Here is a 15300-nt window from a genome sequence, read left to right as displayed (position 1 = left end):
GGCCGCCCGGGTTCGGTTCCCACATGAGGAAACTCTGTCCAGGAAGGAAGTTGACTACAAAAAGTTGGTGGATAGTTTGGAGGCAGAGCTTCTTCATGTTCGGGGCTCGGAGGCATTGACCAAGACCCTCCTGGAGGCAACTGAGGCCCAATCTTGCCAGGATCTGGAGAAGGTTGCAACTCTTGACTCTTGGATCCAAGCCTTGAATGACTTGCTTCAGTTGGAGGTGAAGCGAAATGAGAGGTTTGCTAAGAAAAGGAGCAGGCAAAGGCTTTGTTGGAGGCCACCTTTGATGAGGCCATCTACATGGCCTGGCTCATGGAAAAAAACATGAACCTCCTTATTTACCCTGATCCTGCTACAAAGAAAGTTGAATTCGAGGCCAAGGAGAAGGCTAATGTGGAGCTCATGGCCGGGGACAACCAAGATGAAGCCCTTCCGGAGGCCCCGGAGTAGATCGAAGCCTAGGCCTGGGCCTTTAAGTTGTAACTAGGGCTTTTATTTTGTTTATATTTGTATTATCTTTATGGACGCGGATGCGTCTGAGACAATTTTTCTTGCTTGCTTTTTTATATATTGATTTTATTTATTGCACATAGTTTTCCCTTTTTCATTCATTTGTCACTATAATCCTTTCCGGGGAAAATGCATTTAGCCTGCCCGGGGACCCGCGTTCGGGTCTTAACTTCCTGGACCGTTTTGGACTTGTCACTATAACTTAGGTTTTTTACCTCGACTTTATAGTTCGGGCTCCAACGGCCTGGACCGTTAGAGATTTCCTTTAGATATGACTTAACTAATTAACTCACTTTAATCCTGATGTTCAGGTCCCAACGGCTAGGATCGCTACGGAGTTAATAATTGTCATCAAATTTATTTGTGCTGACTCTAGTGTCCAGGTTCCAACGGCCTGGGCATTAGAGATTAGTTGATTAGCTTATTTTGAACCTCTGCGCTAGGTTCCAATGAGTTGGCCATTTATAATACTAATTTTAAACAACTTAAACCTAAGACTTATGTTCCAATGGTCTTGGGCCATTATAGAGGAAACGTGAACAAGTATTTGGTTATTTGAGACCACATTAGGTCAACCAATGTTTAGGTATTTTGTATTCTCGGACCATGTATGTCCGAGTTAGGATTAGGCCTGAGCCGTATTTCCTACTGGGTGTTATACCTCCAGACCATGTACGTCTGGGTTGGGACTAGGCCTGGGCCTTATGTCCTATTGGGTTACATACCCCCGGACCGTGTACGTCCTTATTATGACTAGGCATGGGCCTTATGTCTTATCGAGTTTCGTACCCCCTGAACCATGTGCGTCCGGGTTAGGATTGGGCCTGAGCCTTGCGTCCTATTGTGATTTTTGCATCCCCCCAATCCACATGCATTTGGGTTACGACTGGGCCTGAGCCTTGCGTCCTATTGGATTTTGTACCCCCCAGACCATGTGCGTCCAGGTTAGGATTAGGCCTAAGCCTTGCGTCTTATTTTGTTTGGAGTTGGGTTTTTCACCCCCAGTCTATACATTCTGGACCAGGACTAAACTCTGCATTATGCATCCTGTTTTGTTTTGTTTTTATTCTTAGACTTGTTCGTATAGATGGTCATACCTCCCCAAGTGAGCGAAGACTGTAGTCTTGGGTCACTTGTTCATAAAAAGGATGAAGACGAATGCGAACTTTATTTCTTTGAAATATTTCTTTATGATGTTTTGTACACATCATTTTTATTAAATAATAAATCACCTTGGGGCGTACATTGTTTACAAGAAAAACTAAGAATGAAACCATGCCCTCCCGACTACTAATAGTACTGGCGCAGGTGTTCTGCGTTCCAAGCCCTTAGGACCTCTGATTCGTCGAGTCGCCTTAAGCGATACGTTCTGGGACATACTTCATTTTGGATTTCATAGGGTCCTTCCCAGTTTGGTCCTAGAACCCTCACTCCCAGATCTTAGGTTGCAGGGAAGACTATTCTCAGGATTAGATCACCGGTTTCAAACTTTCAACTTTTAACTTTAGAGTTAAAGTGCCTGGCGATCATTCCCTGATACATCTTCATCTGAACCTGGGATTCTTCCCAGATCTCTTCAAATAGCTCCAAAGATTCATGGATTAAGGCATGGTTCTGGGCGGGATCATATGTGTCTCGTCTATGAGACGGGACGACTGATTCTGCTGGGATGACTGCTTCACATCCATACACCATTGAGTACGGAGTGTGTCCAATAAACGTTCTTTTTGTGGTTCGGTATGCCCACAGGACACGGGACAGTTCTTCCGGACATTTTCTCTTGTAGACTTGAAGCATTTTCATTAATGTCCCCTTGAAAATCTTGTTCACAGCCTCCGTTTGCCCATTTTCTTGAGGCCTGGCGACTACAGAGAATCTTTTAACAATGCCATGTCTTTCACAAATATCAGTGAAGTGGACGCTGTCAAATTTCTTCCAGTTGTCGGACACGATTTTGTGAGGGAGGCCATATCGACACACAATGTTGTTGATGATGAAGTCCAGGGCCTTTTCAGTTGAGGTTATTCCTTAGAACTCCCCCTCGGGGGCAGATCTTTTCCTTGCGGGCCCGTTCTGGTATTCAAACCATTACGCAAGTCTATCTGGGACATGTCATCCGTCGAACTGATGGCCTCCGGCTCTTCCACGCATTGACATCCTCTATGATCTTTGTTCACTGAGGCACTGGGATGGAGACATTGCTCCCGTCCGGTCTATCCAGAGACAGTTCGGGGCCTGGCACCTTGTGGGCACTTCCCTTGCAGATCGATTGGATGATCCCGTCCTGGGATGAGACGTATCCGCTCTTTCCTAGGGAGCTGCCCTAGATTGGCCCCAGTTTTTGGGACAAGATGAGCTTTTCACTGGGGGTTTTCTTTTCCCATAGGGTCTGCCATCTTGGCTTTCCCTTTTTCTTGAGCCGGGTTGGATGGGCCATCTCTATGTTGCGATCCTGGAGTAGGGATCAACCTTGTGTTTTAAGACACGCTGAACCTAACTGGTTGGGCCCGTGGTTGTGACCCTGGAGGCGGAATGGTTGGAGGATTGGCTGCCAATCCTTGGGCAACAATGAAGGCTTAAAGGGCTAGGAGGGATTCTTGCGTCTGGCGGGGGGCTTCCTTCTATTCAGCTATCCTGGCCTCTTTATCCAGGACTTGTTGTTTCGGTCTGACCACCTATGGGTCCTCCTATTCTTGATTCATCTCTTCTTTAGGGATTGCAGGATCTTTAGCATCTTGATCTTGGTATTCCCCTTCATTTTCTTCTTCTTGCTCATAGTAACCCTCCTTGTAGTCTGCTCCATCCTCAAAATTATGGGAATCGTCAGGCTGAGGCATTTGATAGGGTGTATTCTCAGGTTGGTTCTGAGGAAATGGTTGATTGGGCAATGGCTCTCCATTGCCTTGTTGTTGTTGGTGAGCAGCATCAAACATAGTGTGTCTGGTGTTCACCGTTGTTGTAGATATTCAAGATTTCTTTCAAGCTTTCTTCGGGCTTTCAATGAAAGTACCAAAATGTTTACCGAGTTTTTCAGAAACTAGAATTATCAAAGATAAGAGAGCAAAAAGAAAGGATGTAAAGAGAAAAACACAAGGGTTTTACATGAGGTCGTTAAAAAGCCTTAGTTCATGAGTCTTTTGTATTAGAGCTTAGAGAGCTTGAGCAATGGAGTTTTTCTGTAAGTTTGTGCAGAGTATATGCTTACAAAAGAAAACTCGGATCCCTACCACAGTGCATAACTGGCCCTATTTATAGGCAGTTGGATGAACTGGACTTGGGCCAGACTAATCCGGGCCCAATACAGATGTAATTATGATTTTCTCACTAACAGCGGCATAATACGAAGGGTTATATTAAATGAAATACACTAATCAGAGCCCATTGGGCTGGCTTGAGCATAACCATGCTGTACGACTGACAATAGTACGCAACTTCAGTCTGGTGCGCGTGGGCTTCTAAGGAGATCTTACGGACATGATCCGTCAGAGTAGTGGAAGTACTGTTTTGAATAATGACATACATTTCGTATGTAACCTCTTCTGCAGGTTAGTTGAGGAGACAAAACTCTGTGTTTTTCGAGGTGATGTCAGTGTCGGGGACAGTCTATCATACCCAACCCGGACGCCTAATCCGGGTTCATTTACCAATGTCCAGGTCCATTTACTAGGACCTTGGTTCATTTACCAGAGCTCAAGTTCATCTATTATCGTCCCGATCCATTCTTAGACTTGGAAACAACCTCCTTATTCGCACCTCAGACGACGCCTAATAATGGGTTCGGGAAGACGAACCGTGCCCAAGTCATGGTCCTGGCTTGCTCAGCGCGGGGATTTCTAGTAGATAATGTTGGGCTTGCTGATATTTGGGCCACCAGGATCCATTCCTTCCCCGTCCCTTGGGCTCAGTCTGGGCCTTGGATCCCTTTAGGATAGCCCATGGACCTAGAGTATCATGCCACGTGTGCGGGGAGTAAACTAGGATAACAATACACAAAATGACTTGTTGTACAAAATTTTCGTACACGTGAGGTTGGTTAAAATAAGACATATGGATATTATTGTGAGAAAATATAATCAAAGTTTGATTATAGCCTGGAATATATGCTTTGAAAGAATTGATATGTGTCACATAAACGTTGCAACAAAAGTTATTTATTTGGAGCTCCTAGTAATATGAGAATTTCAAATATATCTTACCTTAAAAGAAATTCCAGAAGAATTTAACATGTCTTAAGAGATATAAATTCAAAGTTGCGCACATTATATAACAAAGATCTTTTTACGGATTAAAGACATGTAAGTGAATAATGATTTGAAATTATAAGTAAGATTGCCTATGCAATATGAATTGCAATTTATACATTGTAAATGGCTCTTGAAGAGCTTCTGATTATTTTATAAAATATTGAAGAAAAAACTCTTATTTCATTTTGTATATTGAGAATTATTAGATATATTATTTGGTCATAAATGAAATTATGAGTATAGAAGTCCCGAATTATTACAAATGCATAAATAATCAGTGCATATGATCAATTGATGTAGACATTAATGAGCATGTAACACAAATGCAACAAATATATGGTCCCAAAGTATCAGCATTGTAAATGAAAATTGATATTGTCAAAGATATAAATTCATGTGTTCATATTTAAATTTAAAATTTTGGCCTGAACAATAGTTGTAAATAATGAATATCCATAAATATGACCCATATTTATAACATTGTTTATAGGACACGATAATGAACAATGTATATATAACATTGTTTATATATACATGAATGATATAATATCTTAGATAAATATTATTGTCCCCCATTCGACACACATGCTCTAGAAGATTTATAGTAAATATATGGCCATGTATAATTTATGGTGATTGTACATCCCGATTTGCTAATAGGGCTTAGTGCCTTGATTAGCGTGTAGGAGGGCATAAATGGATATATATATATGTGTGTGTGTGTGTGAATTTAATTGTATATATATGTATGATTATGTGGAATATAATGAGTGATATTAAGATATAACTATTTATGAATGCTTATGTGCACTAAATGTAATTGTGGGCCCATTTTTTGTGAAAATGGCATTTTCATAATTTTACCTGTTAAGGGGTAAAAATTGTAAATATGTGTTATATGTATGGAACTAAATTATCATGTGGATATATTTGTGATGATAGGCTTAAGTCGATCCTTTAGAGCGATTTGGCGAAAAAATCACAATGGGGATTTATACACGGCTCGGGATGAGCCAAGAGGTATTTTGGTAATTTTGTGTAGGTCAGGAATTAGTGGGGAATTATTGGAGGAAATACTTGTATTTGGAGGGTTAATAATTTGATTGGGAATTAGGAGTGTAATTTGAGGTTTAGTGGCATTTAGGCGAAATGACCATATGGCCCTTAAAGGGATTTGGTGGAAATTTTGAAGAAAGGGGAAACATGGTCTTTTTGACCCAAGTGTTGGACCAAGGCAGCAGCAGCAACCCCTACCCACATTACCCTCTCACTCTCATTTCCCTTGGTCTAGTTACTCTTGTGTTCTAAGGAGAACTCTTGTAGTGAAGGAGAAATTGTGAGTTGAAAGGCCACCCTTGAAGGATTCAGCTGCAAGTGGGAAGATGTAGCGACTTGAAGTAATAACCAGACAGGATTGCACCTTGATTTTCGAATTTCTATACAGCTGAGGTGAGGAATTCTGAGATTTACTAAGGTACTCACTATGTTTTGAAGTTCATAAACTCTTGATTTGAATTTTTGTGGTTTGGGGTTTCTAGGTAATTTAAGGCTATTAGTATTGAACAAGCTTGTATTGGTGGCTAAGTTAAGCTTGGATTGCACTTATAATTCATATTTTCAGGCTTGAATTTTTGGATTTGGGTAAGTTTCTGAACCTTTGGCTCAATTTGTTCAATCTTTGGTGCTTTGTTATTTTGATGGGTCTGATTGAGTTTTTGTGGTAAATTAACTTTGGTATTGAGTTGTTGGGGTTGTATGTGATGTTTTGTGGTTGTAAAATGGCTGGAGAATCTGTTTGGGGTCAAATTTGTGGGTTTGATGTGCGGAGAAATTGTAAGTGTTAAATGGGGAAGAACTTCAAGTTTCTGGGCCGTTTTTGGGTTTCTAGTGATTTAGTGTGACCATGCTAGGTTAGGGCGCGATCGCGCTAGTGTCTGAGGCAGTAGGGATTTTGAGTTTCGATTTTTTATTTATGGGTTTCAGAGTTAGGGGAATGACCACATTGGGCTAGGGTGTGACAATGCTAGTACCCCAGAAAGCCTAAACTTTTTGCAAGCGCGATTGCGCTAGGGGTAGACGCGACCGCGCAAGGTGCCCCAAAACACAATTTTTCTAATTGTAGCATTTGTGCTCGGGAAGTCTGGGAATTCATTTGATGGACCGCTTGGGGGATTAGGGGACGTTTCTAACGTCTCAACACCTAAGAATAGTAAACCTTAGGATAGGGTTTAGAGTGAGGCTCGAGATTTGTAGTTAATCCTTAATAAGAGTGTGTTAATGTTGTGACTAGATTATCGCAAGGGTCAGGATCAAGATCGCACTTGAGGCTGTATAGTCCATCGCACGGAACTCGAGGTAAGAAAACTGCACCCTAGTTGTGATCGGGGCTTCAACCAATATAATGGATTTGACTGTGATTATAATTGTGATTACTCAATTAGGCATGCTTGCATATGTTGTATCTGGTTGTGTGCTTATGCAATATGTGTATGTGGTTGTACCTATGCTGGAAGTCTGACCTAAGGGATTTGGGGCCAACATTAAGCGTGCGGAATGCAACCGGTCTAAGCGAGCTGGGCTTAGCCATAAGACCGGAGGACTCGGCCTAAGGGCGCCAGGTCTTTGTATTTGAGATTGCATCATATACACATAGCACTTACCTAACTGTATCAATTCTTGAGATTGGAATGTGTATTTGATTGTGTAGATTATCACTGGAAAGCTTGTTGCTTATATCCTGTAATTTATATCATTTGTTGATCCAAGCTACTGCTTATATGGTTTTGCTCATTGTATTGGTTGATTTAAGTTTTCTTGCTGAGCCTTGGCTACTGCTATGTGGTGCAGGTAAGGGAAAAGGAAAGGTGGACCAGCAGTGAGTTGGAGAGCTTTAGTTGCGGTGTGTACGTCAGCAGTTGCTTGACTGCCACGGCCGAGACCTTGACAGGGAAGAGAGCCAAAAAATTTTTTGCCACTTACGCTAGCTTTAGTTGTAATTATTTTGAAGGTTGTAATTGCCTTGTAAACACCTTTTTGGGATCTTGTGTACAAACTCTTACTTTTAATGACAAACAACTATTTCTATGATTAAAATCTTTTAACCCTAACCCATTAGTCATCCTTAGTAACACGTTTATATCCAAATGACTTGATTAGAAAGTCCTACACTTTTTAAAATACACATTGTAATGGTATTGGCTATCTTGGGCATTACAGTGATACTTAAAAGTGGTGATTTATAATTACAATAAAAATCATATGAGATATCTCATCACCAAAGTTACCATGGATATTTGCATGAAGGGGAGATATAATGTGTTGCACTCTTTTTCCCTTAGTTTTGGTTTGTCCAATTGGGTATTCTTGACAAGGTTTTTAACTAGCCAACTTTAAATCATGCTGAGATACTTGCCATTCAATTGGCAAATGGAGAATGTGTGACTGAGATCAACGAAACAAAATATTCAAGGAAAATGTGGATTATCAATCAATACAGAAGAGTACCAACATTTCTCTACGAAGATAATGATGCATGCATTGCTCAGCTAAAAGGATAATACATTAAAAGAGAAAGAAATGAATAACTTTCACCAAAGTTCTTCTTTACATGTGATCTTCAAAAAAGTGGTGATATTGATGTTCATTAAGTTTGATCAAGTGATAATTTTGAGGATTTATTCATAAAGTCATAACTGTTGACGGTTTGAACTTGTCAACGATATAGAATCAAAAAACACAAAGTGTGTTGCAAAAACTATGTAGATAAAAGATAGAAGGAACTTGAAGGAGGAATATGCAGAACTACAATGGGGCAAAAATTGTATATTCCTTAATTGTTTGAGCATACAATAAATTTTCAAACCCCTTAGCTTGATGGGTTGAAGCCTATTTATAGGCAGACTCTAATGGCCCAGATACAAGGTGGTCCCAAGGGACAAGATCGTACGTAGGTACATTGTCAGGCTAGTGCTGAAGTACGCGTGCCTTGTACCTCATGGTCCTTCTTTCATCTTAAAGGTACAATTTCCTCCAAGTTTCCTTGTATTTTACTAAGTGTTAGAGAACATTGTGGGCTCTTCATTAACGTAGAAGGGGTTTCCTATTCAAGGTTTCTATGTTGAAGCACTTTCAAGAGGTAGGCCTTAGGTAGTGAGACCCTGCTGCGGGTCGGCATCATGTTACGGGGTTTGGAGTATGCCTCACGTAGCGAGGCATCTAGGTATGCGGGTCCAGCGTTTAAGGCATTTTAGCATATGGACATACAACGCCTCGCATGGCGAGGTGCCTCCTTTATTTGCTTAGCATCACATGGTGAGATGCCCCCCTTCTCGCGGGTCTCGTGCAACGTCGAGTGAGGCTTTGGGCCACACGCGGAGGCACTACAAGAAAATGGGGTCTTTACCTACCAATTGTAAGTGTAGGTAAAACTAGCCTAATGGTGGGTAATATGGTTTACCCACCAATATTGAATTGGTAGAGATTGGTAGGTAAAAGTTAGTGGGGAAAGAGTCTTTACCTACACTTATTAACACTCGTAGTTAAAAGAATCAGTGGACCCCACTAAGTTATAAATCAATTGATGAGTCATCAGATGATGTGTTTGATGGCATGGCATCCTACGTGTATGCTGACATGGTTTTTGTAGTTTTACGTGTCTGATGACGTGGCATCATACGTGGAATCCTACGTGGCATTCTGCGTGGCATCATATGTGGCATCCTACGTGGTGTCATTTTATTAGCCCACATAGCATTATTTTATTGGTTTGTTACACAATTTATATTTTGTTCAAATTTAATGGTTATGTGTAGGTAAAAGATAATAACAGTTATTTATAAATGTTCTATATTAGAAATAAACTAGAAAAAAATCATTCAATAATAAAATGTTTAATGCTAAAATTCTTTATATTGTTCAATACTAAAATAAGTCATAAAGTTATCATTTTAAGGTTACCCCTACCAAAATAAAAAAAACTTCATAAAGTTCATTCCTTAGTAAATTAATGTAAATAAACTAAGAATCATCTTGTGACTCCCGAATTGAAATAGATGGCGACTCTCTTAAATTTTCATCTGAAGCTTGGTCTGTTGGAGGTGGTGCCATCAAATTGTTATGACGAAGTATATCCACAACTACACTAAGTTGTTTGTTAGTAGCATTAAGGCGGGAAGTTGTATCATTAAGTCGTTCAACTAACTCTTCATAAGTTGGTTAATTACCAACAATGACCCTTCCAAGCTTTTCTCATTTGCTCATCAATGCATTTTTTAGTTGTCTCATCATTCAAGTTGATGTCAAAATGTTCCTATAACATAAAACAATATTAATTATAAATATTAAAAATATAAATGTAATATTGTGAAATGACTTACCAAAAGATAGTGTCGCAATGGAGCTCTCACATCTTCTGGGACCATTGTCCACTCTTTATAATGAAATGTACCATGATTCCGAATAATGAATCCAATCTCATTATTAAATTTCTCAGCATTAGTACAAATTGGTTGACGACACTTCGCATTAAAAGTCACTGACAACTTTCCAGTTGATTATGCCTTAGCTATAGTTGTAGTTGTCAAGCTGCGAGTAACTCCACATGGCTTAAAGGAAGATGTTTGTCCTACAATACAATATAATCTTAATTAAAATAAATAGAAATTTAAAGAAATGAACATGAAAGACATTAAATTTACCTGATGGAACTTGGGAAGATTGATTATCATCTTCGGTATCAAAATGGGTCGTCACATTGACTTGTTCACCCTGTACAGTTGGGTGTGTGGAGTGTTTCCAAACCCCTAAAAAGTTTGGAGTAGGAGAGTTCTAGACCTCTCGAAAGTCTGGGTTTTGTAATTCTTTTCTATTATCTCAATAAAAGTACAGAGGAATTTTCAGCAAGGTTGTGCTTGGGTCTAACAGGTTGATCCTACTCTAAGGAAAACCTATCAAGGTATGCTTCGAGCAAGCATCAGAATGTTAATTTTTTGGCCGTCCAAAACAAAGGCTGGACAGAAGCACAATATTGAATACTTCAGCAAATTTGATTCGGTAAGCCGAACTATCTATCTGAAAGCTAGTTTTATTGTCAGTTAGAAATTACATGTGACTAGTTCACTAAATTAGCTATGGCAAGCATCTGTTGGGATATTGATGATCACTAGCAGTGAAAAGGGAAAACAGGTACTACCTCACAACCCGTGCAAATTGCAGATTCACTTTCCTGTTGGGTCCTCTCTCACGCAAGATTGGAACTTCATCCAGCTTTGCACCAAACAAAAACTGGAAAAAGAAACAGAAGAACTCTACTCAGAAATCTGTCCCCACACAACCAATATTGGGTGAACAATGCATGGACAGGAAAAGCAATCACATCTTATAGGAAAATAATCAGACATCATGCTTAGTGCTTCAACCATCTTGAAATGACTATTGAATATTTCTGAATGAATTTTTTCTCTGCTCAACCCATGACATCATATTTTTGATGATAAACAGAGGTATTCAAAATTACAAGAATAATAATAGTACCATATTTTCTGCCCCAATTTCTTCAATAATTTCAACTGTTGAACCATCAGCTGTAGCTAAGAGTAGACATCCATTCATAAGAAATTTCATGCTACCAGTTCTTGAGGCCTCATGCCCTGCAGTGCTGCATAGAAATAGTCACGCTCACACAATGTGCATAGGTTCTTAGATAAAATAAAGTTCTGAATGGTCAAGCAATCAAAAACACTTAGTAAAGCATATGATCTCACTAAATGTCTTCAGAAACATATCTCTCATTCTTTCCATATGCCCAAATACACGTCAGGTACTCCCTACTTCCTTAAAAGCCCCTTCATTAATCATTAGTGAAACTTCAACCCAGGACCAAAGAAACTACTTGCACTACAGGAGAAGACCATGTTACCAGGCCCAAAGGCTTTGAATGGTTTTCTGAACCCGTTGAATCAGCATTTTCTAAAATATAAGTTTTTTAAGCACCACTCATGATTGAGGCATTCAACATTCTGCAAGATTTTACTTGATATTTGGAAAAACTGAAAGAATCATTTGATAAACATGAGAAAACAGAGAAAATCTACTTGAATACTCTTTTAGTACATATTTCACAGTTATTTACCATAAATCTTTACTATTCGAGGTAGAAATGGGAGCTAAATGTTAAAATGGGCCAGGTTACTCTTCTGGATTTGTTGGTTTTACCACAATAGTGATTCTTCACTTGAGGAAAAATTAGAAGGAAAATAAAAACCAACAAGCAAAATGACTATCAATTTCAAATTATAAAACGATATGTCAAATAAACACTAGGGATCCAACATATCTACGTTTTGCAAAATAACACACCTCAAGTGCTATGAAAGGTCAGCCCCCGGTATCACTAGCTCAGCAACAGATACATTGTAATCAAGTATAAAAACCTGAAATTATAAATACATTATTTAAGCAACAAAAGGAATGACGGCATGGTAGCGTGGCTCTTCTGCTAGTCCAGTTGAAGAATACTACATCCAAGCAAGGGTGAAGAAGCTAGCTATAGCCTTGTTACCCTGACATCATACTATAAAACTAAGATGGAGTTTCACATGGGAATCTTGCGAGATTTGGAGAGCTACCTCACATCCTTCAACCCATGGTCTGACAAGCCCTAAGAATAATTATAATCAAGAAGTGAAAAGGATGGGAAGAAGTTTCTCTTTACCAGCTTTAGGAGATATCCAATATCACTATTATTGTTAATTTTGTCTGCAACAGCATGGCAAAGTTTGATAATCTTTTTTGCAATCTCATATCTTTTTTGCAACCTAAAAGAACTGAATGAAAATTCAGCAAAGATATTAATTTCAGGAGTGGGACAAAGATAATAGAGAAAAGAAAATGTAAAAATATCTACAATTGAAATACAGTAATAGCAATAATAATGATGATTCAGTTTTGTTTCCAGAATATCATTGAAAACATAAACCACTTATTAAAGAAACTAACCGAAAGCACAGATGAAAAGCAAATACTTTGAGGAGGTCACGCAAGCAGAAAAAAACATGAAATATTTTGAATCTTTGATCGGCTAAAACTATCTAACTGAGCTATTGAGCATTGAAATATTAATAACCTAAAAAGAAAAACTAGCTAATGAGAAGTTGATGCAAATACAATTCAATTAATTTGATGATACGAGTTCAGACCAAAACAAATTATGCTCTCCATATGTGGGACAACAGGGGAAGTGAATAACTAAATCAAGAGTCACATTAACATGTTAATTAAAGCCTAAAGTCAAATAATGATATTATTTTTGGCCTTATCTTTTGCTTTCAATATATTTTATATATACATACACAACCACACACGCTTGCCTAATTTATAACCAATAATACTAATATTCAAATGTTGCAAATGACAAAAAAACGTTCTCATTTTGCATATGTTTAAAACTAATTTCTATCTAATATCTAACATAAAAGGCAATACCAATACAAGTTTTCTTGTCAGCCCAAGACCTTTTTCCCATTGGCACCACTGCAAAATGACAAGTTGGTAAAGTTTAATGGTGAGGCTGCCTGTTTGGTTAGTTAATCGGAACAATTTTCCATTACATTTATGGTTGGATGTGTTCTTATATAGGGGTTCATGGAGGTTGGATGTGTTCATGGAGGTTCCTGGTTCAATTAAATAGTTATGTATCAGATTAAAAAAAGTTGGTGGCAAGATGACCTTCCATTATTTTCTTATGGAAAGTGCCCCAAAATCAGAGAGCACCAAACTACAAAAGCAACTGGCCAACACACTACAACGACATGGAGAGACATCAGCACTAATAGCTGAGAACTCAAATAGAAATACTGCAAAAACTAGGTCCTATTTTTTTTTACTAGGGAAGCTTTACATTTTCTTTATTTCTTTTAAAGTTTCAACTCAAAAGTCATTATTCTGATAATGGTACTCCTCCTGCTTAAGTCCCTACAATCCTTCAGAAGCAGAGAACTCTAGCATGCTCTTAAGCAATTCTCATTGTATCATTCTGAAAAATTAACCATGGACTAAAACATATACATACATATTTCCCATAATATATCATCACCAATAAAATAACAACTATCCCATGTGTAGAGTCTGAAAATGATTCCTTCTTCCCATATTTTCTCAGCTACCAAGCATGTCAACAAGTTGTTCTCTATCAAGAACAACACAAAATCCCCCATTTATAGATTTCAAGACACACATAATATCTAAGTATATGTATATAGCTGGAGGGTTACCTCAAGTTTTCAGGTTCATGATTTACTCCCACAATATTTGAGAATCGAGATTTCGATTCATGAAGAATCTGGGCTTCAGTGGAGGAAAGAAGGGGCACCCCGCTCGTGCACATCTGGGTTCTTCTTCTCAGGTGGCGGTCGGTGAGTATGGGTTCTTCTCTCAGGCGAGGATGGGCGCTTCTTCTTAGGCGATGGTCAGCGTCGGGGCCTCGGGGGTACTCTCGCTGAGGATGGGCGCTTCTTCTCAAGCGATGGTCAGCGTCGGGGCCTCCGGGGTACTCTCGCTGAGGATGGGCGCTTATTCTCGATGGGCGCTTCTTCTTTGACTGGTCTTCTAAGAGGGAGAGAGAGAAGACAACTAGAGTATTTTTTTATGTCTGAAAGGGTTAAATGATAAAATATATATTATTATGATTTTGTTTTTACTAGTAGTTAGAATTAATTTAATTTTAATTTTTGTTTTTGTAATGTTTATTTGTTTTTAAGATTTGTACCCTTTGTTAAAAATAATATGACATGTTAAAAATAAGTAAGATGACATGTAGGATATTTTTAACACATCATCACACAACTCAGCATCATTTTTATTAAAAATTAAAATAATAAGAGGGAAACATTGGCGCCAAATGCAAAAAAAATTCCCTCCAGTATATGTGTAAGGTAACACTCTTTACTTACCCATATTATTAGGAGATAATCATCCTTCTAAAATATTATAATATTGGCAATATTTACCTACCAATAAATCTTACGAATAAATATTGGTGGGTAAAGGGAACCAATATATAATAAATACTCATTAAATATATTCAGTAACTATTAAATTAATCACAACCATTCAATAAATTGAATGTAGCCCCTAATAATTGTGATTCCCACATTATATTTCGTCCCTAATAATATAATATTAGCAGCGAATGTCATAGTATTAGCGGCGACATTTGTTGCCCCTAATACTTTTATATAATTAAAAAATAAAAAAAATTTATTAAAATAAAATATTTAAATAATATTTTTATTTATAATATCAAAATTAAATATGCATAAAAAATAATAATTTTAAAATTTATTATCCTTAAAATTAATAATTTATTAGAATTACACAACTAATACAATATTATCCAAACTAAATATCCATACAATAATATATTAATTAAAAGTTACAATAATATATGAAACATTTCAACCCTCGGCCTCCCCCGTATTGTCCCCTTCTTCTGCTGCCTGCGGTGGCTACAGTGCTTATGGTGTGTGCAGACACATCACCCATG

At 38.3% G+C, this 15300-nt stretch overlaps 1 protein-coding gene and 1 long non-coding RNA gene across 4 annotated transcripts; both read right to left on the bottom strand.

The window, feature by feature from the left end:
• Window positions 1–9660: 9660 nt before the first annotated feature.
• On the bottom strand, window positions 9661–10914 carry LOC133788543 (uncharacterized). Its single transcript, XR_009873257.1, has 3 exons — window positions 10457–10914; window positions 10136–10383; window positions 9661–10068 (listed from the first exon to the last, which is right to left on the bottom strand). It is a non-coding gene; the product is annotated as an uncharacterized LOC133788543 (long non-coding RNA).
• A 22-nt stretch (window positions 10915–10936) lies between these two features.
• On the bottom strand, window positions 10937–14377 carry LOC133788541 (uncharacterized). 3 transcript variants are annotated; one of them, XR_009873255.1, is made up of 3 exons: window positions 14030–14377; window positions 12472–12583; window positions 10937–11415 (listed from the first exon to the last, which is right to left on the bottom strand). XR_009873255.1 is itself a non-coding variant. In XM_062226065.1 (3 exons), exons 1-3 carry the CDS (start codon window positions 14140–14142, stop codon window positions 10947–10949), a joined length of 333 nt encoding a protein of 110 aa, XP_062082049.1. In that variant the 5' UTR covers window positions 14143–14377; the 3' UTR covers window positions 10940–10946. The 3 variants fall into 3 exon arrangements, 1 of the variants encoding a protein (XP_062082049.1); XM_062226065.1 differs by lacking the exon at window positions 12472–12583 and having other exon boundaries at window positions 10940–11042; window positions 11292–11415; XR_009873256.1 differs by lacking the exons at window positions 12472–12583; window positions 14030–14377 and adding an exon at window positions 11522–12173.
• Between the last annotated feature and the right edge of the window lie 923 nt (window positions 14378–15300).

The sequence above is a fragment of the Humulus lupulus genome, chromosome 7 (genome assembly GCF_963169125.1).
Source record: "Humulus lupulus chromosome 7, drHumLupu1.1, whole genome shotgun sequence".
Classification (NCBI taxonomy): Eukaryota; Viridiplantae; Streptophyta; class Magnoliopsida; order Rosales; family Cannabaceae; genus Humulus; species Humulus lupulus.
The sequence above is the reverse complement of the archived record's forward strand: the minus strand, read 5'-3'. Positions and strand labels throughout refer to the sequence as shown.